Source organism: Panulirus ornatus, chromosome 15, assembly GCF_036320965.1.
Source record: "Panulirus ornatus isolate Po-2019 chromosome 15, ASM3632096v1, whole genome shotgun sequence".
In the NCBI taxonomy this organism is placed as follows: domain Eukaryota; kingdom Metazoa; phylum Arthropoda; class Malacostraca; order Decapoda; family Palinuridae; genus Panulirus; species Panulirus ornatus.
Window position 1 is genome coordinate 39,153,492 of NC_092238.1, and position 26,715 is coordinate 39,180,206.

The following is a 26,715-nucleotide window of genomic DNA, read 5'->3' on the forward strand; positions in this document are numbered from 1 at the left end:
CGCACCCTATTTACCTCCTTCCAGAACATCTTTTTATTCTCCCTAAAATTTACTGATAGTCTCTCACCCCAACTCTCATTTGCCCTTTTTTTCACCTCTTGCACCTTTCTCTTGACCTCCTGTCTCTTTCTTTTATACTTCTCCCACTCAATTGCATTTTTTCCCTGCAAAAATCGTCCAAATGCCTCTCTCTTCTCTTTCACTAATACTCTTACTTCTTCATCCCACCACTCACTACCCTTTCTAAACAGCCCACCTCCCACTCTTCTCATGCCACAAGGATCTTTTGCGCAATCCATCACTGATTCCCTAAATACATCCCATTCCTCCCCCACTCCCCTTACTTCCATTGTTCTCACCTTTTTCCATTTTGTACACAGTCTCTCCTGGTACTTCCCCACACAGGTCTCCTTCCCAAGCTCACTTACTCTCACCACCTTCTTCACCCCAACATTCACTCCTCTTTTCTGAAAACCCATACTAATCTTCACCTTAGCCTCCACAAGATAATGATCAGACATCCCTCCAGTTGCACCTCTCAGCACATTAACATCCAAAAGTCTCTCTTTCGCACGCCTGTCAATTAACACGTAATCCAGTAACGCTCTCTGGCCATCTCTCCTACTTACATAAGTATACTTATGTATATCTCGCTTTTTAAACCAGGTATTCCCAATCATCAGTCCTTTTTCAGCACATAAATCTACAAGCTCTTCACCATTTCCATTTACAACACTATATATATATATATATATATACATATATATATATATATATATATATATATATATATATATATATATATATATATATATACATATATATATATATATATATATATATATATATATATATATATATATATATATATATACATATATATATATATATATATATACGCGGGAGACAGCGACAAAGCAAAATAAATAAATATAAATAAAAAATGAATATATATATATATATATATATATATATATATATATATATATATATATATATATATATACATATATATCTTTTCTTTCAAACTATTCGCCATTTCCCGCGTTAGCGAGGTGGGCGTTAGAACAGAGGATTGGGCCTTTGAGGGAATATCCTCACCTGGCCCCCTTCTCTCTCTCTCTCTCTCTCTCTCTCTCTCTCTCTATATATATATATATATATATATATATATATATATATATATATATATATATATATATATATATACATATATATATATATATATATATATATATATATATATATATATATATATATATATATATATTATTATCATTATTATTATTCTATCTTTATTTTGCTTTGTCGCCGTCTCCCGCGTTAGCAAGGTAGTGCAAAGAAACAGACGAAAGAATGGCCCATCCCACCCACATACACATGTATATACGTACACGTCCACACACGCACTTATACATACTTATACATCTCAACGTATACATATATATACACACACAGACATATACATATATACACATGTACATTATTCATACTGTCTGCCTTTATTCATTCCCATCGCCACCCCACCACACATGAAATAACAACCCCATCCCCCCGTATGTGCGCGAGGTAGAGCTAGGAAAAGACAACAAAGGCCACATTCGTTCACACTCAGTCTCTAGCTGTCATGTATAATGCACTGAAACCACAGCTCCCTTTCCATATCCAGGCCCCACAGAACTTTTCATGGTTTACTCTAGACGCTTCACATGCCCTGGTTCAATTCAATGACAGCACGTCGACCCCGGTATACCACATCGTTCCAATTCACACTATTTCCTGCACGCCTTTCACCCTCACACATGTTCAGGCTCCGATCACTCAAAATCTTTTTCACTCCATCTTTCCACCTCCAATTTGGTCTCCCACTTCTCCTCGTTCCCTCCACCTCTGACACATATATCCTCTTGGTCAATATTTCCTCACTCATTCTCTCCATGTGACCAAACCATTTCCAAACTCGCTCTTCTGCTATCTCAACCACACTCTTTTTATTACCACACATCTCTCTTACCTTTACATCACTTACTCGGTCAAACCATCGCACACCACATATTGTCCTCAAACATCTCATTTCCAGCACATCCACCCTCCTCCGAACAACCCTATCTATAGCCCACGCCTCGCAGCCATATAACATTGTTGGAACCACTCTTCCTTCAAACATAGCCATTTTTGCTTTCGGAGATAATGTTCTCGACTTCCACACATTCTTCAACGCTCCCAGAACTTTCGCCCCCTCCCCCACCTTACGATTCACTTCCACTTCCATGGTTCCATCCGCTGCCAAATCCACTCCCAGATATCTAAAACACTTCACTTCCTCCAGTTTTTCTCCATTCAAACTTATCTCCCGGTTGACTTGTCCCTCAACCCTACTGTACCTAATAACCTTGCTCTTATTCACATTTACTCTCAGCCTTGTTGTCTCACACACTTTACCAAACTCAGTCACCAGCTTCTGCAGTTTCTCACATGAATCAGACACCAGCGCTGTATCATCAGCGAACAACAACCGACTCACTTCCCAAGCTCTCTCATCCACAACAGACTGCATACTTGCCCCTCTTTCCAAAACTCTTGCATTCAACTCCCTAACAACTCCATCCATAAACAAATAAAACAACCATGGAGACATCTCACACCCCTGCCGCAAAGCAACATTCACTGAAAACCAATCACTTTCCTCTTCCTACACGTACACATGCCTTACATCCTCGATAAAAACTTTTCACTGCTACTAACTTGCCTCCCACACCCTATATTCTTAATACCTTCCACAGAGCATTTCTATCAACTCTATCATATGCCTTCTCCAGATCCATAAATGCTACATACAAATCCATTTGCTTTTCTAAGTATTTCTCACATACATTTTTCAAAGCAAACACCTGATCCACACATCCTCTACCACTTCTGAAACCACACTGCTCTTCCCCAATCTGATGCTCTGTACATGCCTTCACTCTCTCAATCAATATCCTCCCATATATATATATATATATATATATATATATATATATATATATATACCAAGAGATGTCAAGATATTACTAATGAACTCCCTAATTACTTAGACACGACGGATGGAGTTGCAAGAACCGTGGCTGTTTTTACATAGCACAAATCTCACAACACCTCCAGTACTTATTACGGACTGTCACATAATACAGGTCGTTAAGGGTCTGGGTAAGTTAACAATGTAGAAGCCTCCAGTGCCGCCTGCGTTCTGTGAATCATTAGTCAAAGGCCTTCCGCTGAGTGTCCTGCTATCACGAAGGATGATAAAGGAAGACAGAGGTGAGGATGTGTGAGAATACTCACACACACACACACACACACACACACTCTAAGAATAAACACACTCAATCATATACATAAACACACACACAAACACTCACACAAGACTCGCGAACACTCACACTCCTCGGTCGATCTCTGGGTACTGAATCACCGTCTTTTACGATCTCTTTAGGCTTGCCTGTGTTATCCACCAGCCCTGGTCAGTGGCGGTCAGATTATGCCAAAAGTTTTCGCGAGGATGTACGCCACACACCGACCTGGTCCCCTCGTCTTCGTTTTCACTTATGAATCAATAACCACTTCACACAAGTCTTATTATTCCAGCTTTAGACTTCTAAAGAAGTCTTATTTTTTTGAGCTGTAAACTTCTGCCTCTAATTTTCTTCATCATCCGGACAGTATGATGCGACTTAATGATTTTCTTTCAATTCTTTTTAATTAGAGAAACATTACAATAATATCTGTCAAATCTCTCCATATTTTCATGAAATCTTTTTCCCCATGTTTTGGGAATGGACTGATTTCTTATATATATATATATATATATATATATATATATATGGACCTCCGTGGTACAGCGGTTAGCGTTTCCGACCGTGACGCATTCACGGGCCGCCCATGGAGGAACGCGTAGGTTTGAATCTTGGTTTGCGGCAGTCGGTCCACTGCCAATGCAGCTGTTCATCCACTCGTAGAGGTTGGTCGATAAAATGGGTACCTGGCTCAGGCTAAGATATATACATATATACATATATATATATATATATATATATATATATATATATATATATATATATATATATATATATATATATATACACACACAGTATCAACTTCCAGTACAGACCACAGGTAATCCCTGAAAGAGATCAGAGAGATAAAGGCTACTGCCTGTCACATCTCAGGACGAGGTAACTCCTGACAATCTTCTCTCTCTCTCTCTCTCTCTCTCTCTCTCTCTCTCTCTCTCTCTCTCTCTCTCTCTCTCTCTCTCTCCACCAATCCTCGACCTGCCTCATAAACTATACCATCCATGACTGACTCGACAGATGAACCACCATTCCCCCCCCCCCCTGCCTCCATTCCCCCTCTTACGATGGAGATTGCAGATTCAACCGTCCTGAACTATGCAATTTGTATCTAACTTTCACCTGAAGATGTCTAATGTATGGGTGAGGCCTCGTCTGTAGCAGCCTTCTGAGATTTATGAAGAGCTATGGAAAGGATGTCTTTATTCAACCTTCTGAACACAAGAAAGCACTGAGGTATATATATATATATATATATATATATATATATATATATATATATATATATATATATATATATATGTATATATACCGTATAGAAAATGTCTCCAGATAAGGGAAGAAGTGCTAAAATGCGGTGGACTTGATGAAATACGTATACATAGAGAGAGAGAGAGAGAGAGAGAGAGAGAGAGAGAGAGAGAGAGAGAGAGAGAGAGTTATTGGAACTCCGCCTTGTCAAGGTTACACAACAAGTGGAAAAAGTCATCTTTGGCGTAGCTATATCACTGAGAACCAGAGCTTCTCACTCCAAAGGAGTCCACATGTTCCTGCTACTGTAATCAGCGCAGCCTTGGGCAGCAAGAGCATTTAGAACAAGGTCCTGAGTAACATCGGGACTCTATATTTGAAAGAGATCGTAAGGGAAATAACAAAGAGGTTATATATGCAGTGGGGGTATAGGGTTTAAACATGGTCATAGTGGGGGATATCGATATGTGAGGCACACAGTGCAGCGAGTGCTGCTGGGTCGAGATTTCCACAAAGGTGGGAATTCAATTGATTTTCTGGCTAGGTGGTGTGTGAGCGGCTTACCTGTGATTTGTATTGTGTAGTGTTACACGCGTGGACGTGAGATTCCAGTCTGGGATAAACCGTAGCTTAGTTTTGTGCTTGGCTTGCCGTCCACTTGGCTGGCATCGGTTCGAGTCTTAATTGAGGTGAAGAACATTTATGTGTATCTTCTTACAGTTACAATTTGGCATCATTTCAGTGTGTCCCATCTTCATGAAATTACATATCTTCGGGTTCGATTTCATGAACCACATATCTGATGGGGATTGTTGGATCCTATTTGTAGATTTCCATACCGCTTAATATCACATATTTCACTCACAGTATCCTCATAATTTGCAAAGCTATTCGAATATTCTTGATATCCACCTGCCACCTTATCAACATGTGTCAGACGTAACTAAGACCCCAAGACAAAGCCATGTAGAACTGATACTTTTACGCAGCTCTTAAAAACACCTCCAGTGTGTGTCGTCTGTCTCGTTCCATCAGTTCCATACGTTCCACCGAAAGATCTCTCTTTACGAGGCTCGAGAGGAAATCTAGATTCTTTTATCAGTGCCCCGTAGTAAACAGTGACCTTTGCTGTTCGACAGTTTCAGTAACACACATGCTATCCTTACATGACCTTTGCATTTTCATAGTCTGGTAACACACATGCTATCCTTCCATCTCTTATCTCTGTGCTCGTACTAACCCCATCCATCATGTATTATTACCAACTCCACCCATCAAGTTACTCTAATAGATTCGTAACACTTGACCTTTATCCTCTGTATCCATGTTACGTCTCCCACAAGTCATTTCTCTTTTCCAAGTTCTCCTCCTTGTGCCTTGCGATCATCTTTTCCAACAGCTTACAAACCTGGAGTGTTAACTGTATTAGTACGCAGCTCAGCCTACTTTTCTCTACAGTCTTTCTCATACACAGGTAAAGTGTTTATTCCCTTCTACTTCTTTGCAGTGATCCGTTTTCTACCGAGACCTTCAACATTTAGAAAGTGGCCTGTCAGATGTTTCCGCACACACTATGACTACATACGAGGGTAGTATAGTCACCACCAGGGAATCTTTATATCTCTAGATACTCCATGCGCTTATCTACATCTAAGTATCTCAATACCTCTCATTATCTTACTATCATCCAGTCTTGGCTGCATCAGAGGTAGGTAAGGTGTAATTCACATTATACAAACTCTTGAACCTTATCCTTAGCAATGTGCGTATGTCACCTCTGTTTCAACGACACTTTCTTCTAAGTCTGTCTTTCTAATTATATGTTCCTCTGTACACAAATCTTATTACGTATTTCAGAGTGCAAACACACACACACACGAACTAATGTGCATGTGAGCTGAATATTTATCTGTTTCATTGAGTACGTGATTACAGAGCATAAATTTGTCTTTGAGGCAGTTTATATATATATATATATATATATATATATATATATATATATATATATATATATATATATATATATATATATATATATATATATATATAAGCAGTTCGAAGGTCTTCATTTATCATCACCAGAAACCATTATTAACAAAGTGACCAGAATCTCTGTGTCTGTCCAGAGCCAGAATCTCTCTGTCATCATCCGTTACATTTAACTGTGTTCGTCTGCTCATGGTTCACGTGGGGACTGAACTCCTCCCATTTGCTAGTTTTTTTCAGTACTGTTTGACGTCTTCTTTGGCGAGCGTCGCCCTGTTCGTGAGGCTGTAAATTCTGGCTTCTGATCTTTCAGAAAATCGACGTTTAGGGAACCAATTGTCATTGCGGATAGATGATGTTTTCAAGTATCTTTCCAATAGTTGTGGTCTGATTCCACGTTCTTTGGATCACGAAATGATCCACGTGGAGCCGTAACTCATGGCATAAGCATTGCTCTCCATGGAGTAGAAAAGCAGACCTGAATGTTTCATTTCTATTTTGGATTTGACATGATCCATGCAGCTTCCCTCTATAATATACTGACAACGAATGAGAAGACTATGGCGTTAGTCGATCGACGCAAATCCACGCTAGTCTACGATTTCTTGTATGAGTTAACATGAACAAAGGAGGATAATGGTAAGTGGTAAATCTGTTCTATTTCTGATTTTCTTCGTACAGACCTCAGAGCACCACCACCACCACCCACAACACACGCATGACCATGCACGTCCCGACACATCAACCTCCACATGTGTCAATCTTGGGCGAGACATTATCGTAAACACACACACACACACACACACACACACACACACACACACACACACACACACACACCTAGCTCATTCAACCCCACCCACTTACGTGCACACAGGCACACACACAATCCTGTGGACGCCGAAGCTGCTGTCCACCAACCACCGTGAATCAATAAGCTCTCTCTCTCTCTCTCTCTCTCTCTCTCTCTCTCTCTCTCTCTCTCTCTCTCTCTCTCTCTCTCTCTCTCTCTCTCCCTAGTGCCATCAGGTCAGGACGGAAAGGAATGACGATAAAAGAAAAGACAAATAACACGAGACATATCCAATCAGACGAAATGAATTTCCCGATAAGGTTGTCGCCGTCACCCACAGCTCAGGGGGAGCAAGGTTACCTCTCGCCCATAACAGAACGGGGGCCTGGAATAGCCAGGCTACGTGGAGGGAGGGAGGGAGGAGTGTCGGTGGCAGGTGATGCGTACAGGGAGATGATGCCACTCAGTCCAGCTCTGATGCCCAGCATATTACGGAGCCACCTGTCCGAGGATGACAGTTCTGGCAGCCCCACCACTGTTGTTCCTGGTGTAGTGAACTGGTGACTCAGAGAAGTGACTCCTACATTGACTCGAAGGAGAGGCTCCTACAATGACTCAGAGGAGAGGCTCCTACATTGACTCAGAGGAGAGGCTCCTACAATGACTCAGAGGAGAGGCTCCTACACTGACTCAGAGGAGAGGCTCCTACAATGACTCAGAGGAGAGACTCCTACACTGACTCAGAGGAGAGACTCCTACACTGACTCAGAGGAGAGACCCCTACACTGACTCAGAGTGGAGTCTCCTACACTGACTCAGAGGAAAGGCTCCTGCACTGACTCAGAGGAAAGGCTCCTATGTAGTAAGAGGAGAAAAAAGAGAACTTGTTTTGTATATCTTTCTTTGTTCTAGTGTGTTTGCTGAAGTGTTTTATTTACTTCATCTCTTCCTCTCTTAACATTTTCTCTGCGTGCTACCTCTTCCTTAGACCAAGTCTCTTTGTAGCTGGAACTCTTCGATAGGTATTCGATCTCCCTCTCTTTCGCTCATTCCTTCTCTCCTTTCATTCCTTCTCTCTTTCTTTCGCTCTTTTAATCAGGTCGTAAAAGTAACAAGACACCCTGGCCTCCCCATTATAACTCCACAGGTACTGTACTGACCTTCTCTACACTGTGTATGACGGCTCCGCAAAATTTCTAGGAATATTCCTTATAGAATTTATCAATACTAACCAATGTAGTATTTCCAGACGTACTTTTCAATTATCAACATTATCACTTAAACTCCTTAATCACTGGAAATAATTATGAGAACAATCGTCATTTAATCCATAATTGTTCTTATTTTCTCGTTATCCCGGACCTTCCAATCTAATTCCTTAGAGATACTCCTCGCTATCTACGTAATAATCTCTCTCATATTTCCAGCATTACTTCCCAGTCGCTTTTCATATTTCACCATGTAATACTCCTATTCCAATGGTTAACACTATCCTGCATGGAATACTCCTATTCCACTAATATTCTCGGTAACAGTCCATGAATACACAACCAATATTTCCAGCAATCCTCCTCAATCACTTTAGCAGCATTGCTCATAATGCTCCTGATCTCTGTATTCTGTCTTCGTGATATTATCAGCGATATTCCTCAGTTACTCCACTTGTATTCCTCGTAATACTCTTCCAACAATAGCGCCCACGTCACAAGTTGTATTCACCGTCTCCTACAGCGTCATGCACACAACAGCGCCTCTCTAAATGTAGCAGATGGTACGATGTTTGTGCCAATGCCACTATGACACTGATGCCAGTGGTATTATTTACACAGTGGGTACACTCGAGTTGCACTCACCAGATACCATCAGTGTCTGTATGTAAGGAACAAGGAAGTTGTCATCGATTTTGCACTACACCGAAAGAGCCTCAAAACATGACCTAGTAATTTCAGAGGCGATGGTGTGTGTGTGTGTGTGTGTGTGTGTGTGTGTGTGTGTGTGTGTGTGTGTGTGTTTTCAGAAGAGTGTGCCGCCATTGTATTTGTTCTGCGACATGCAAGCAGGCCTCCTCTTTTCGCCTTTTGATATCACAGGCCTGTAGTTTGAGGCACGAACTAACGAGATACCGTACACAACAACAGATCTGTTAGTTTTATACCATTCTCATTCCCCAGCGTTGGCAAAATGTCACTAAATTCATTTCGCTATGTTGCCAACAAGAGCTTCCTTTTCTAATCACGAGCCGCGCTGCGCAACCTGGCCGTTCTATTACGGTTGTATGTATGGGAACAATGCGAGGGAGGGAGACCCGGAGGCCAATACCAATTGTAATGCCCTTTATAACCTCACTAACTTTTGTTTATAGAGAGTGAAAGGGTGTGACGGTGATATTATGCGTCCTCGCTGAACACGGACGCAAATGGTCAAAAGATCTCTGATACAAGAGAGGCCAGGCGGGGGCTAGTGCGTCAGCCCAGAGGCTGGGTGTCATATACCTGGACGACGACAGGTGCAAATGCGACATGAGTCACATGGCGGAATAATTAACAATTATGATACGAAATTTCCTCCAATACGAGGTCGAGCACTTTCACTGGTTGGCCGACTGTCTGGACTTCGTCAAGTGTGTCAAGTGCCAAGGTCATTAAGGCCGTCAAACGTCAAGTTATTACCATCAACGGAAAAGTCTTCAACACGCTCTTAAGGTGTTTAAGATAAATCTGAGACTACATACACTCTCGACTGTGTTTCAGCCATGTCACTCCGATTTTTTCATTTATTCATAAAAACTACATATACTGTGAAAGATATAACATGAAAGATACACCGTGGAAGATATAACATGAAAGATACACTGTGAAAGATATATAACATGAAAGATACACCGTGAAAGATATAACATGAAAGATACACCGTGGAAGATATAACATGAAAGATACACTGTGAAAGATATAACATGAAAGATACACCGTGAAAGATATAACATGAAAGATACACCGTGGAAGATATAACATGAAAGATACACTGTGAAAGCTATATAACATGAAAGATACTCCGTGAGAGATATAACATGAAAGATACACCGTGAAAGATATAACATGAAAGATGCACCGTGAAAGACATAATATGAAAGATATAAACATAGACATCATACGATAGACATATCTAAAATAAGCAAATTGATCCTTCCTGAGAAACAAGTCAGGGAACAAAGCAAAACAAAAAAAATGGGAATATGAACAAAAAAAAATGGGAATATGAAAAAAAAAATGGGAATATGAACAAAAAAAAAATGGGAATATGAAAACGAGATATAAGATCCAGTGTGAGAAAACGGTGGTGGTGGTAGGGGACCACAGGATGAGATAGTAAGGGGGGGAGGAGAGACCATACAAACTAATCTGTAGGAAACTAACAAAGATACATATGTGTTACATATTGTCCTGTGGTACTACGATGAATACATCATCTTCGATATCTTATCTAGGGGCGGATGAATCCCACATGATATAGAAGAAGAGAATAAAGGAACATCATTCAACACACTTCACATCAGACCGGAAAGAGATTTTCCTGATACCTGATATTCAAACGACCATCATGGACGTAAGTGATGATTCCCACAGAACATTAGTGTCGGCCGAAGAATAGGAGACTAACTTAAGGATTTCTGAAGAGGTGGGAAAATCCACTTTTTAAGGAGAGAGAGAGAGAGAGAGAGAGAGAGAGAGAGAGAGAGAGAGAGAGAGAGAGAGAGAGAGAGAGAGAGAGAGAGAGAGAGAGAGAGAATATGTTACTGTGCTTCACCCACGAGTTCCCGACGGCCACACAGTAATCATGAGGCTTGGCGGGTACTGCGTGGACAAGCCATACAGGTGGAGTTGTTCAGGAAGCCACCACTCGTGAACAGAAACTGGAGCAATATCTACAGGAGAGGGAAAGAGTACCAGCAGAGCACCGCAGGGAATGCGGATCAAGGTCTGAGGTCTGCTGAGAGAACTGATAAGTCTAGTTGCACTGGACCTAACTCAGGCAAGTACGAGTAATTAGTCCTGGAACCTCCCTAGATGTGAGAGCAGTATTGTACCCCATAGAAGGATGGATCAATACTATGTCCACAGCGGGAGAAGAAAATCTTCGTCACCTTAATAAGACTCGTGTGGCCCAGAGGCAGATTTTGCTATTTGTGTCATATGGGAGTTTCCAAATTGGGTTAGATGTTACAGCGATATCAAGTTTGCTCTTGAGTGCTGGAACTATATAGAACCATCAGATGTAATGGAACAGCCGTGAAGAAGGGTTTTAGGACCAGAAATGGCAAAGAAAGTGGGTTTTATGGGTGTTAAACCTAACTCGATTATATCTGTCTCAAATGGAGATTCTGTCCAAATCTGAGTTTATAGAGATGGCTGTTGTGACGAGATGAGAGACAGATCGAGCTGGAGAAGTTGAAGCCTCTTTGGGAATAATAATTGCGGAGGAATACAAACCAAGTCCTCAACGTATGAGCGAATTCGGTTATGTGTTGAACGAAGGATATCGTCGAAGGAAAGGAGGCAAGACATCACTGATGGACACCGCTGGTGAAGGGAGGATTAAGGAAAGGTGTGATCCATCAGCAATGATCCAGGTGTGGCAAAAATACGAGCCAGTTGCCTACCAGCCCAAAAACAAATGAGCCACAGGTGTAAAATAAGTTGGAACCACATGCGAGTTGCATGAGAGTCACATATGAACCATAAGTAAACCAGGTACAAATTAAATGGTGGGGATGTACAAGGTAACTGAAGGCAGGTGTTAGTTAGATAAGAAGTAAATTAGAGATACATATGAGCCAAGTATGAGCCGAGTGTAAGTCAGGTAGGAGTGAAGTAGATAAGAGCTATGTGAGAAGCAGGAATGAATCAGGTGAAAGCCACATGTGAACCATATAGGTCAAGTGTAATGCAAGTAAAAACCAAAATGTGAAGCTGGCACAAACCAGGCCAAGTTTGAGCCTGTGTAAGAACCAGGAATTAGCCAAATGGGAACATGAGCCAAGCAGGAGCCATAAATAAGAGGGACATGAAACAGGTGTAAACCATGTAGAGTAATGATGTGATCTAGGCTGTAGCCATAGGTAAGCTAGACTGAAGCCAGCTGTTGTCTGGCTGGGGCTATATGTGAGCCAAGCTGGATTCATGTGCGAACCAAAAAGGAACAAGTTTTGGCCCAGGAAGAAGCCACGTCTGAACTAAATAAAGGAGGTTAAACGTGATCGAAGTAGAGATGCAAAAGAGCGACAGAAGAGAGCCAGGTAAGGGCAGGATAGGATGCTCCCACCTGGAAGCCAGGTGAGACAGAGGGGGAGGTACTCGCCGTGAGCCAGGTGAGAGGGGGAGGTACTCGCCGTGAGCCAGGTGAGAGAGAGGGGGAGGTACTCTAAATACGAGAGTGAGGTACTCACGCGTGCAGTGTGGTGGCTCGTCCTCCTGGCTGGGACAGTCGGCTTCGCCGTCGCAGTACTGGTCGGCGGCGACACAGCTGCCGTCATGGCAGCGCAACTCACCCATGCCGCAGCCCTCAGCCCGCCCCGCCCATAAGGCAGCCCACGCCAGCAGGCACGCCCATGCACATGTGCGCACAGGACCGCCATGACCACCACTCTCCACAGGCCGCCACCCCGCGCCCATTACACTCAACGCTCATCTGTAGACAAGAAGACAACTTCAGTAATCGCCCTCCAAGGCTCAGCCTCAGGACATCGAACTACTCCTAACGTTCCTACTCTCTGATTACATAACATCTATATACTATTTCACTTCTAGGAAATAAATGGAAGAGAGATTTTTCCCTCGGATACTTTAATTAAACAATAGGAATTTATTGTGCATCATAGAACAGTGTATGAAATATTTCAGCCCTCAGCAATATTTGCTAAAAATTTCCAAAATTAGTTTTCATAACCTGAAAATACAAGGAGAACGCTGGGATAGCCCGGGGTTCTCTGACTTACCTTTGATCTTTCTACCTCAATCCAATAATGGCAACGTAAAAGGTATTACACACGGAATTAATCCATAAGAGCCACAAGTTGTAAAGAAATAGAAGGGAAGTTTAAAACGACACAAAATCACTGATAAACAAATTTCAGGCAAATATATATATATATATATATATATATATATATATATATATATATATATATATATATATATATATATATATATATATATATATATGTAAGATGGCTTTAGGCATTCATGGACAGCATCTGTGTGTAACCTGCTGCCACACAGCACTGCCATTACTGGTTTACCATAAGCATATTAACCTTAATGTTCTCTCAGGTCCATACTAATGGCCTGCTACCATTAACGTACTAACAACAACTTACAAGAATGATTGTACGACCTTTCACATACTCCAAACATCCATTAAACCAAGGCAGTATGGATGACTGGCCATTACATGCCAGCGTGAGTGACGCTGGACAACAGATACACAATACTGTTGGTCACCTACGTCCAGACACGAGGCTATGAGAGGTCATAAGGAGGGGCAAGCTGGAAGGCCTTGATGCCCTGAAGCACTACGGTAGGAGCCTTGATCATCCCATCGTATCAAAGGGTCATCCGTCGTGACCAAAAGGGTCGTGCCCGTCGTGATCACAAGGGTCGTGCCCGTCGTGATCACAAGGGTCTTGCCCGTCGTGATCATGGAAGTATAATCGTCCAAGTATCTTCCAAAAAAAGTTTCTGATTTCCAGTCGTCTCTCTCCTGTCTGCCGACGACATACTGGCTCTCTGAGTCGTGCTACGTTCGTCCTGACTCCCTGCATCCACCTGACAGTGTTCCTCGTAGGGTAAGGTAAGGCAAGCAGTGAGGGCGGGCTGGCTGGGGCCATCAGCAAGCTCTCCTTCCCTGCTTTGATGGCAGCTCTCCACCGAGGGAGGAGTGGTACGCTTGGTTACGTATGACACACCGCTGTTGATACAGGACTTCGCCAATAGCCACACTAAAGGCCCATGTTGCTGTGGTGGGCTCAGGTGTGTGTGTGTGTGTGTGTGTGTGTGTGTGTGTGTGTGTGTATTTCGACATTTTTCCCTTTCATTTCATCTTTTTCCCCCCCACTGTGATAAAAGTTTCTGAAGGTCACAACGACCTTCACGCTCCTCCGGCCTCACCCTCCCACAAACACACATCCCTAACGACCACAACATATCTCACCCTCCCATAACCACCCCACTCTCACTCTCACATTACCTTAATTCTGCCACGCCCGCAATAAGCCCTTCCCCCACCACGACTATACGATTCTCACTCCATCACCCGTAATCTTCCACATTCACTTCTCACGACCCCACACACACACACACACACACACAAACATACACACACACACACACACACACACACACACACACACATACACACCTTACTCCCACATCCTCATCATCTTCACAACCACACCACTGTAACGCTCTCCCATACTCTCCATCCTCTTACAATACAATACTCACTCTCCCACAACTACACCATGCTCACTCTCACTCTCCCCCTTGACCACACACTTCCAAAAACAACAACAACCTTAGGCCCTGGAAAATCCTAAAGGGAATTAAATCTAACAGCGCAAAACGTCTTAACGAGCTATGGAGAGTAAACTGTAAACATCTTCAGAAAACGTGGTGAAAAATGGGCCAGGAAACCGTTCTTGAAACTTACAAAATCGAATTCAAAAGTTAACCAGTTTTAAAGTGTAAGTGTGTATGTTTACTCATTTTTTGAACTCTATATAACCCCAAAACAAATGAAAAATAGATTCTTCCTTAAAGTAATGAGTGCATCTTTTAACTCATTAAATATGTGTAGATTCAATGCAGTAATGACTTATCTATGCATATCATTATCATCAAATCTGATCCTATTTACGAGTACATATACGAGTGCCTTTCTGTCGCAGCCAAATGAACCTTTAGTGCAGAGTGGTTCTGGGCAAGTGTGTGAGGGTCCAAGGCCCGAGCCCAGCAGACTAGGAGACAGCAGGTGTTCATCGGTGTGTGTCTGTGACTACATAGATGGGTTTCCTTACTTGAACCTGGGATTGCCAAGGAGTTTTCGAAGCGTCAGAGAGTCATACAGATGATAATTATACTACTACTACTTTCCTTCAAACTATTTGCCATTTCCCGCATTAGCAAGGTAGCGTTAAGAACAGAGGACTAGGCCTCTGAGGGAATATCCTCACCTGGCCCCCTTCTCTGTTCCTTCTTTTGGAAAATTAAAAAAAAAAAAAAAAAAACAAGACGGGAGGATTTCCAGCCTCCCTGTCCCTCCCCTTTTAGTCGCCTTCTACGACACGCAGGGAATACGTGGGAAGTATTCTTTCTCCCCTATCTCCAGGGATATATATATATATATATATATATATATATATATATATATATATATATATATATATATATATATATATATATATATATATTATTATATTTTGCTTTGTCGTTGTCTCCCGCGTTTGCGAGGTAGCGCAAGGAAACAGACGAAAGAAATGGCCCAACCCACCCCCATACACATGTATATACATACACATCCACACACGCAAATATACATACCTATACATCTCAATGTACACATATATATACACACACAGACACATACATATATACCCATGCACACAATTCACACTGTCTGCCTTCATTCATTCCCATCGCCACCTCGCCACACATGGAATACCATCCCCCTCCCCCCGCATGTGTGCGAGGTAGCGCTAGGAAAAGACAACAAAGGCCCCATTCGTTCACACTCAGTCTCTAGCTGTCATGCAATAATGCCCGAAACCACAGCTCCCTTTTAACATCCAGGCCCCATACAACTTTCCATGGTTTACCCTAGACGCTTCACATGCCCTGATTCAATCCACTGACAGCACGTCAACCCCGGTATACCACACCGATCCAATTCACTCTATTCCTTGCCCGCCTTTCACCCTCCTGCATGTTCAGGCCCCGATCACTCAAAATCTTTTTCACTCCATCTTTCCACCTCCAATTTGGTCTCCCACTTCTCCTCGTTCCCTCCACCTCCGACACATATATCCTCTTGGTCAATCTTTCCTCACTCATTCTCTCCATGTGCCCAAACCATTTCAAAACACCCTCTTCTGCTCTCTCAACCACGCTCTTTTTATTTCCACACATTTCTCTTACCCTTTCGTTACTTACTCGATCAAACCACCTCACACCACACATTGTCCTCAAACATCTCATTTCCAGCACATCCACCCTCCTGCGCACAACTCTATCCATAGCCCATGCCTCGCAACCATACAACATTGTTGGAACCACTATTCCTTCAAACATACCCATTTTTGCTTTCCGAGATAATGTTCTCGACTGTACTGACTGTATTGTTGACTGGTTGCTAAGGTTATTTAATGTATGTACGACTCATGGTGAGGTGCCTGAGGATTGGCGGAATACGTGCATAGTGCCATTGTACAAAGGCAAAGGGGATAAGAGCGAGTGCTCAAATTACAGAGGTGTAAGTTTGTTGAGTATTCCTGGTAAATTATATGGGAGGGTATTGATTGAGAGGGTGAAGGCATGTACAGAGCATCAGATTGGGGAAGAGCAGTGTGGTTTCAGAAGTGGTAGAGGATGTGTGGATCAGGTGTTTGCTTTGAAAAATGTATGTGAGAAATACTTAGAAAAGCAAATGTATTTGTATGTAGCATTTATGGATCTGGAGAAGGCATATGATAGAGTTGATAGAGATGCTCTGTGGAAGGTATTAAGAATATATGGTGTGGGAGGCAAGTTGTTAGAAGCAGTGAAAAGTTTTTATCGAGGATGTAAGGCATGTGTACGTGTAGGAAGAGAGGAAAGTGATTGGTTCTCAGTGAATGTAGGTTTGCGGCAGGGGTTTGTGTGATATATATATATATATATATATATATATATATATATATATATATATATATATATATATATATATATGAGACGCTTAATTATGACATATGGTAGATTGTTCCTTTTATCTCTTAGATTAAGGTCCAGTTAACTCTTTCCTACCATTCATCTGATGCTAATTTACAGCAGGAGGGGAAGGACACGTTGGGCCGGAGGGTTTGGTGTGAGAGGGAAGGAGTTTTTGAAAGTTTCTGGTTTCCTTAATAGAGTGAAGTGTGTGATAAGGTTCCCGGTCCTCGTCGCTCATCAAAGGCACAGCAAATTGAGAGAAGAGAGAGAGAGAGAGAGAGAGAGAGAGAGAGAGAGAGAGAGAGAGAGAGAGAGAGAGAGAGAGAGAGAGAGAGAGAGGCTTTTAATCAGCCTCACTGACTTTCCACGGCTGGCGGTGGGGATGTATGGGGTGGGAGGGAGGTTGGGGTGGTGGAGGTGAGTAGTGAAGCAGGTGGCAGGGGGGGAGGTGTGGGTGGGTGGTGCAAGGGGAGGAGAGAATCTTAGTGAGGAGTGGCTTTGATGAAGGTTTAAGAGGGGATTATGAGGGCAGTGAGAGGTTGTGAGGGAGGTAATGAGGGGCTGGTTGGAGTGAGGGACGCTGGTTACCTGTGGGACACGTGAGAGGAAAGGGTAGAAATCGTTATGCGGGAGGTCAGGGTAGGAATGCATGATGGTCGACACACGGGGCAACGCTCGACGAAATACAGTGTGATGATCACCGAAGGTCCAAGGAAATGGGGATCTGGAGTCCTGAGGGAATGGAGGGACGTTGGGTATGGAGGAATGGACAATGTGAAGACGTATGGAGTTGTAAAGTGTGTGTATAAGGAAGCTGGAGGGGAGGAGTATCATGTGGAGGTAATGAGGAATGAAGAAAGACGAGAGGGGATGTAGTGCGAGTAATGAAGGAGGAGGTTCTCATACTGATGAGGGGGAGTGACTCACTATGGAGGAGGATGAGAGGGGGAGGAGGCCTATTCACCGTAGCCCGTCCTAGTTGATGGTACAACTACGGTGAACCTGGTGCTGTGGCGGGGCATCGAACCCACAATTTAGACGCTCGAGTAACATCGCTCGGGCCGACATGTGACCCCCCAAGCGCAACATCGAGACGCCAGGGTTCGACGCTCAGCCAGCCTGGCGGGCCGAGTAAACGATATGCAAACTATCTTGTAATAAACTTGACCGTAATGGTCCCCTTCTAAAAGATTACGTAAATTCTCAGATAAATGTTTTTAGTCCTGACGCTTGAGTTTTGCAATGGTGAAACTTAAAATACATAAACACACACACACACACACACACATCTATATCTATCTATCTCTCTCTCTCTCTCTCTCTCTCTCTCTCTCTCTCTCTCTCTCTCTCTCTATATATATATATATATATATATATATATATATATATATATATATATATATATAGAGAGAGAGAGAGAGAGAGAGAGAGAGAGAGAGAGAATCATTTTTTTACTAATAGTACACTTAGTCGCTGTCTCCCGCGTTAGTGAGGTAGGGCAAGGAAACAGACGAAAGAATGGCCCAACCCACCCACATACACATTTATATACATAAACGCCCTCACACGTACATATGCATACCTATAAATTTCAACGTATACATACATATACATACACAGACGTATACATATATACACATGTACATATTCATACTTGCTGCCTTCATCTATTTCGTCGCCACCTCGCCAAACATGAAATGGCACCCCCTCCCCCGCAAGCGCGCGAGTTAGGGCTAGGAAAAGACAACAAAGGCCACATTCGTTCACAGTCAGTCTCTAGCTGTCATGTGTAATGCACCGAAACCACAGCTCCCTTTCCACATCCTGGCCCGACAAAACTTTCTATGGTTTACTAGAGACGCTTCACATGCCCTGGTTCAATCCACTGCCAGCACGTCCACCACGGTATACCACATCGTTCCAATTCACTTTATACCTTGCACGCCTTTCACCCTCCTGTATGTTCAAGCCCCGATCGCTCAAAATCTTTTTCACTCTATCCTTCCACCTCCAATTTGGTCTCCCACTTCTCCTCGTTCCCTCCACCTTTGACATACATATCCTCTTTGCCAATCTTTCCTCACTCATTCTCTCCATGTAACCAAACCATTTCAATACAACCTTGTTTGCTCTCTCAACCACCCTTTTTTTATTACTACACATCTCCCTTAATCTTTCATTACTTACTCGATCAAACCATCTCATACCACATATTGTCCTCAAATATTTCATTTCCAACACATCCACCCTCCTCCGCACAACCCTATCTATAGCCCAAGCCGCGCACCCAAATAACATTGTTTGAACAACTGTTTCTTCAAACAAACCCATTTTTGCTCTCCGAGATAACGTTTTCGCCTTCCTCTCGTTCTTCAACGCTCCCAGAACCTTCGCCCCCTCCCACACCCTGTGACTCACTTCTGCTGCCATCTGCTGCTAAATCCACTCCCAGATATCTGAAACACTTCACTTCCTCCAGTTTTTCTCCAATCCAAGTCACCTCCAAATTAACTTGTCCCTCAACCCTAGAGAACCTAATAACCATTTTCTTATTCACATTTACTCTCAGCTTTCTTCCTTCACATACCTTACCAAACTCAGTCAACAACTTCCGCAGTTTCTCACCCGAATCAGCCACCAGCGCTGTATCATCAGCGAACAACAACTGACTCACTTCCCAAGCCCTTTCATCCACAACAGACTGCATACTTGCCCCTCTCTCCAAACTCTTGCATTCACCTCCCTAACCACCCCATCCATAAAGAAATTAAACAACCATGGAGGCATCACGCACCCCTGCCCCAAACCGACATTCACTGAGAACCAATGACTTTCCTCTCTTCCTACTCGTACGCACGCCTTACATCCATGATGAGAAGTTTTCAATGCTTGTAGCAACTTACCTCCCACACCACATACATATATATATATATATATATATATATATATATATATATATATATATATATATATATATATATATATGTATGTATGTATATATATATGCTTTGGTTTCTGACTCGCTAGTTACTCTTCGAGTGAGCAAGTGGTCGGGTATGGAGTAGGGGTAAGCCACTCTCTCCTGGGGTCGTGAGTGCTATGTTGCTCAGCGCAGATTTGCTGGGTGTAAAGTTGGTGAACGGGGGAGTTGGTGATATTCATGTACGACATGGCACAGTCGGTCTTGATTTAGTTGCGACGCTGAGTGGGAGAACCCTGGCTGCATCTGAGGATTTACTTTTTTTTCTTTTTCTGCATCAGTTGATCTGGTCCTGGGTTGTTGCTGGAGAGACTCTAATCTTTAAGTGACGTTCTTGGTTATTGAAGGTTGATACTGTGGTGATGTATATACCACAACCAACATATCTGTCCTTCACGTTCAATGTGGTTGATCAACAGCTGTTTCCCTCACAACTCTCTCTCTCTCTCTCTCTCTCTCTCTCTCTCTGACTTGATTAGGCATGGTGTTGAAGAGCTCGTGGTTGGTGGCCGCTTGCGTCTGAGAGCAACACACAGGCGTCCTACAGAGATAAGGACTCATCCTTTACTTAAATGTCACTATTAGTTAGCCAGGCAGGTCATACACACTCAAGCGCCCAGTGTTTGACAAGTTGTGGCGTGGACTCTGGAGTGACTTTACCTGCTTGAATAGGTGGACAAGGTTACATTCAGCTGAGTCATTGGTATATATGTATATATAGGAACTCAAATATATGTGCTAGACCATGGCTTTGTTGGTGAAGGTAGGGGTAACTAAAGTAGTAGACATGACCATGTTAATGACTTAATCTCAAAGGCATGAGTCTTGGGTTTTGCTTAAGGGGCTGGTCTTGCCGCATCTAGCTTATCTACATCCTAGAAAGTCATTTCCCGTAGATGCAAATGTTGTCCCATTTCAAAGCTGAATTTTCATAACCCTCTGCCCTCCGGATCAAGATCAAAGCCTGGCGAACCTACTGAGAGAAAGAGAGATAGAGAGAGGGAGAGGACATGGAAAGGCTGCCAGCAAGGCCGTGAGCGGATCTGACTTAATTGAAACCTTTTTGTCGTGGGGGATCCACGCTGCTCTGATGACTGGTATACCATCCTACTCCCTTCAGAGTTGTCGTAGGGGATCCACGCCGCTTTGGGGACTGGTATACCACCCTCCTCACTTTTAGAGAGACTTAGGGAAACCGTCAGTATATCCTAACTTGTGATAATTTCACCTGCCGTTGTGTGGCGGGGCAGCACCGAATACATTTTCCTCTAGAAGTGGCAAGAAGGTAGAGGAGGGGCAAAACCAGATCGAAGTCAGGGACCCGCTTTCCCTGACTGATGGGGTCCTGCAGTGAGAGGCAGAAGGAGTCTGTTGTGTTGGTGTGCTGTCTGGTGCCCAGGGTTAGCTGTGGCTGGGTCAGTTCGTACTATCGTTCCATACTCGAGAATTGTAATGGAAAATCTATAGTATTGGTCAAATAAGATATTGGCGAGTGCGTGTTTGTGTGTAAGCAATTATCTATCTACACTCGTGGGGACCCAGATAGGTGTGTATATTTGCGTGTGTGGACGTGTGTATGTACATGTGTATGGGGGGGGGCCATTTCTTTCGTCTGTTTCCTTGCGCAACCCCGCAAACGCGGGAGACAGCGACAAAGTATAAAAAAAAAAAAAAAAAAAAAAATATATAAAGACGAAGGGTATTCGACCATTTCCCTATCATGAGCTACACAGCTTAGTTTTTGGCTTCTCCAGCTGCCACACCATTAGTAGCAGTTCGAATCCTGCTGTCTGGAGGAGGATATCGTGTCCTGTATGGAAGTACAGGTTCACTGCACTGCACTCGCTGGTCACTTACCTCCGCGTCTGACAGTAAGTTCGGTAAAACTTTTGGCACTTCATTGCTGCCGTGAACCTGACGTGTGAGGCTCCACTGCGACGTGTTTAAGACGAAGGAAATGCGATAACAGATAATCGAACAGTAATTTCTCTGGTGCTTTTGTGGTATAGGGTCAGTAGATGAATGGAATAAACGGAGCGTTTGAGATGGTGAACTAGAACAACATTGAAAGGTACAAAACGTTTAATGATATGAGAGAAAGTTCATGAGATCGGATCACACGAGGGTAAATTCCCGTCCACACCGTACAAATACGTAATTACATATACGCCATTCCCATCCCGTACCACGTAAATGGGTAATTACAGAAACGCAATTACACACACACACACAAATACACACACCTATCTGGGTCCCCACGAGTGTAGATAGATAATTGCTTACACACAAACACGCACTCACCAATAAACGCTTACTTGTACACAAACACACACACACCCATCTGGGGCCCCAAGAATGTAGAGAGGTAATTGCATTCACACAAACATACACTCACCAATAAACTCTAACGTGTACACACACACACACACACACACACACACACACACACACACAGACACACACACACACACACAAACACACACACACACCACCTACACAGACAGACAGACAGACAGACAGACAGACAGACACACACACACACACACACACACACACACACACACACACACCCACGTACACAGCCAAGCCTCGACAAAGTCCCCACGAGAACAAATTTTCGTAAAAAAAAAAAAAATCCTCCCTGAATACCAACAACTATTTTGTATTCTTCCGCAAGCTTTCGTCTCTTTCTTAATCACTGGCGGACTGTTTTCCCCTAAGACTTCCATTATGCTATAAACAATGGTCAGGAGCCAGAATGGACCAGGTTCCCTCACAAAGGTAAGACATGCGCGTTACTTTTCTCTCGCGAGTCAAACTCTCTTGCAAACTGTATTGTAATGAGGAGCTGCTGCCGTGTGTGTGTGTGTGTGTGTGTGTGTGTGTGTGTGTGTGTGTGTGTGTGGGATGGAGGGAGATGGTGGTCGTGATGCTCTGGCCTCTGTGCCTCTGCTTGTATTAGCATGTTCAGGTTACCGATGACGGCGGAAGACGATAAGACTACTTACTGATATTCCTGTGTTATTTTTAAGAAAGGAGAGAGAGAGAGAGAGAGAGAGAGAGAGAGAGAGAGAGAGAGAGAGAGAGAGAGAGAGAGAGAGAGAGACTTTGCGACGGAATTTTTTGCCAAAATTCAGGGCTAGCGTGCGTAGTGCTCATCTCGGGAAAATACTAAGATGCGAGGACAGAGTCTGCGTCAGTTATAGGTTGTCAAGTACTTTGTAGGAGATGGCGAGATTGTATGTCTGTGATCCGACGCCAGCAGCCCACGTGTGGGCGAGGCAGAAGGAGGAAAGAGACGGTTCCTTTGGCCAAAGTAGTGAAACTTGACGGCCACTGAAGTGATGGCTCACATCTCAGCCATCACTAACCTTCTCGACACATAGGTGGGAAATACCAGTAATATATATATATATATATATATATATATATATATATATATATATATATATATATATATATATATATATATTTTTTTTTTTTTCTTTTTTCTTTTTCTTTCATACTATTCGCCATTTCCCGCGATAGCGAGGTAGCGTTAAGAACAGAGGACTGGGCCTTTGAGGGAATATCCTCACCTGGCCCCCTTCTCTGTTTCCTTCTTTTGGAAAAAAAAAAAGAAAAGAAAACGAGAGGGGAGGATTTCCAGCCCCCCGCTCCCTTCCCTTTTAGTCGCCTTCTACGACATGCAGGGAATACGTGGGAAGTATTCTTTCTCCCCTATCCCCAGGGATAATATATATATATATATATATATATATATATATATATATATATATATATATATATATATATATATATATATATATATATATATATATCCTTGGCTAGAGAGAGAGAGAGAGAGAGAGAGAGAGAGAGAGAGAGAGAGAGAGAGAGAGAGAGAGATGGCGTAAACATTAATTTTCATGAAACGTGGAAGATTAACATAAATTTTCCAGAAATGGGTCTCGCGCCACCACCGGGTTCGATATTATGAGAAATCCCAAGTAATTACATCTTTGCCAAGAGCGTAAGCAGCCAGCAGACTGTGTCACACAGTGGGCGTTCGGCAGGAGATGGGGTCTGCTCAGGTTAGGTCAGTCAAGTGTGTGTGTGTGTGTGTGTGTGCGTAACACAGATGCTATTAGAACGAATAAATAGAAGGTAACGAATATCCTCTCGTCTCCCATTATTTTATAAGCCACTGACTTAACATCACAGACAGACAGACAGACAGCCAGACTACCATGATATATTGTGAATGATGTTATGCCCGTGTACCTCACCACACGGTATAATGCTGCTCACCCACAAAGAGGCACGAGCGTCGTGTGTTGGTGCACGTGAGAAGGTGCCGTACTACATCATATGATCCTCTCTGGAACGAACCTTCCTTTTTGAGTCTTTCCCGCTTCGGACCACGAAGACCACCGACTGTGAATCACTGTTTGAATGATTTGATTACTTTCTCTTCTCTGTATATTTTACATCAAGACAGTATGAGTTGTTATATTATTTCCTAACATAATTCTACTGAAGTATTTTTTTTTCCTTTATTGACATGTAATATATATTTTTCATCAAGTTATTATTCTCGTTAACACGAGCGAGGATTTTGAAAATCTTTCACCGGATTTATCATGTTCGCATACGAACAGAAGAAAGTCAAAAGATAACTAACTATAAAAGATAAATGTAACAATGAAAGATAACTGTAACAAACTATAACTATAAACTAAATATCATAAACTGAAATCATTATTTTTTTTTCCTTGAATCATTACTCGTGGATGCCGCGTTAAACACAAAAAAAAGACTTTTTTTTCTTTTTTTGCGTTTTAAAGTTGTGATGTCCTTGTGCGCCGAGCAGAGCAGGACGTGAGGGCGGGCAACAGGGTACGTGGCTAAGAGAAGACTTGGCCCCGAGACAGGAACGGCTGCCGTCTATAAACAAAGGTCATCTTCTGGACAGGTGCTGAGGCCATCTAGAAGACGACCCGAGACGGTAATCCTTCGGTCAGGTATTATCTTATGTCCAGAAAGAAACGACCTTGATCCTGAGTCCTACAACACAGGATGCTCCAAAATGATACGGTATGAAGGTCTGCTTATATATCATACTGACGGATATACCATGTTATCCTTTAATCTATATTTCATTTATCTATATCATACCTATGGATATGCCATGTTATCCTTTAATCTATAATGTGCAAAAGATATTAAGCTCAGTCTCCTCCTTGCATCTCGGACGAGACATCTCTAGAGTGAGGATGTCAGACGAGACCTCTCACGGGTGAGGATGTCAGACGAGACCTCTCAGGAGTGAGGATGTCAGACGACACCTCTCACGGGTGAGGATGTCAGACGACACCTCTCACGGGTGAGGATGTCAGACGAGACCCCTCAGCAGTGAGGATGTCAGACGACACCTCTCACGGGTGAGGATGTCAGACGAGACCCCTCAGGAGTGAGGATGTCAGACGACACCTGTCACGGGTGAGGATGTCAGACGAGACCTCTCAGCAGTGAGGATGTCAGACGAGACCTCTCAGGAGTGACGATGTCAGACGACACCTCTCACGGGTGAGGATGTCAGACGACACCTCTCACGGGTGAGGATGTCAGACGAGATCTCTCAGCAGTGAGGATGTCAGACGAGACCTCTCAGGAGAGAGGATGTTCTGGTGTGTTTGTCTGTGGTCCCTGAGGGAGCTGGGGTGGAGTAAGGGAGCGGCATGAGTGTTCCAGAGACGTAAGACTTGAAATGAAGTCTGGATCCTTCGCTTCGCAAGGATTTGGGTGTATCACTTCAAGCACTTTATTCAAACGGTTCGAAAAACTTACGGACTTGTTTGATACTTATGACCTTGAGGTCATTCTATGAAACACTTCAAACATCATCTCGCCTTAATATGCTCGGCACTCAACTCTTTGCAACGGTGTTCGACCCTCTTCATGTAAGCCACTCCAAAACCAGCTACCGACCCGCATGTAGAAATGAAAAGTTAAAAACCTTTCTCCCACATATCAATATCGTATATTCACAGATCCTTCTAAACCTCTCAATAAACACGTCAGTAGCAAATCATAGAAACATCAAAATAACAGAGAAAGCAGTAAACAACCGTTCTCCTGACCAAGATTCAAATACCATCCCCACTATACATACACCCATCTGAGACTACACTCTCTAGACACATACGGGTAATTCTTTCTCGTCTGCATGTGAGACACAGTGTCCCATGTCTCTGACGTCAGAAACACCATTCCAGCGTATCATATGACCCGTCATGCCCATGATGCAACTCTCACACTGAGGACACTGGACACATCCCTCAGTTGCCCTATGTTTACCCACGAACATATGAAAACACATCACAACACTTCATGACCTGTGGACAGATCTGCCGCATTCCTTACCACTGCTGT

At 43.0% G+C, this 26,715-nt stretch overlaps 1 protein-coding gene across 1 annotated transcript in view; it reads right to left on the reverse strand.

The window, feature by feature from the left end:
• Window positions 1–26,715, reverse strand: part of LOC139753613 (uncharacterized) — a 777,635-nt gene that overhangs the window by 234,163 nt on the left and 516,757 nt on the right. The window contains exon 2 of the mRNA XM_071670232.1: window positions 12,806–13,047. Coding sequence (XP_071526333.1) covers window positions 12,806–13,031 — 226 coding nt within the window. The 5' untranslated portion in view covers window positions 13,032–13,047. The remainder of the gene's footprint in view (window positions 1–12,805; window positions 13,048–26,715) is intronic.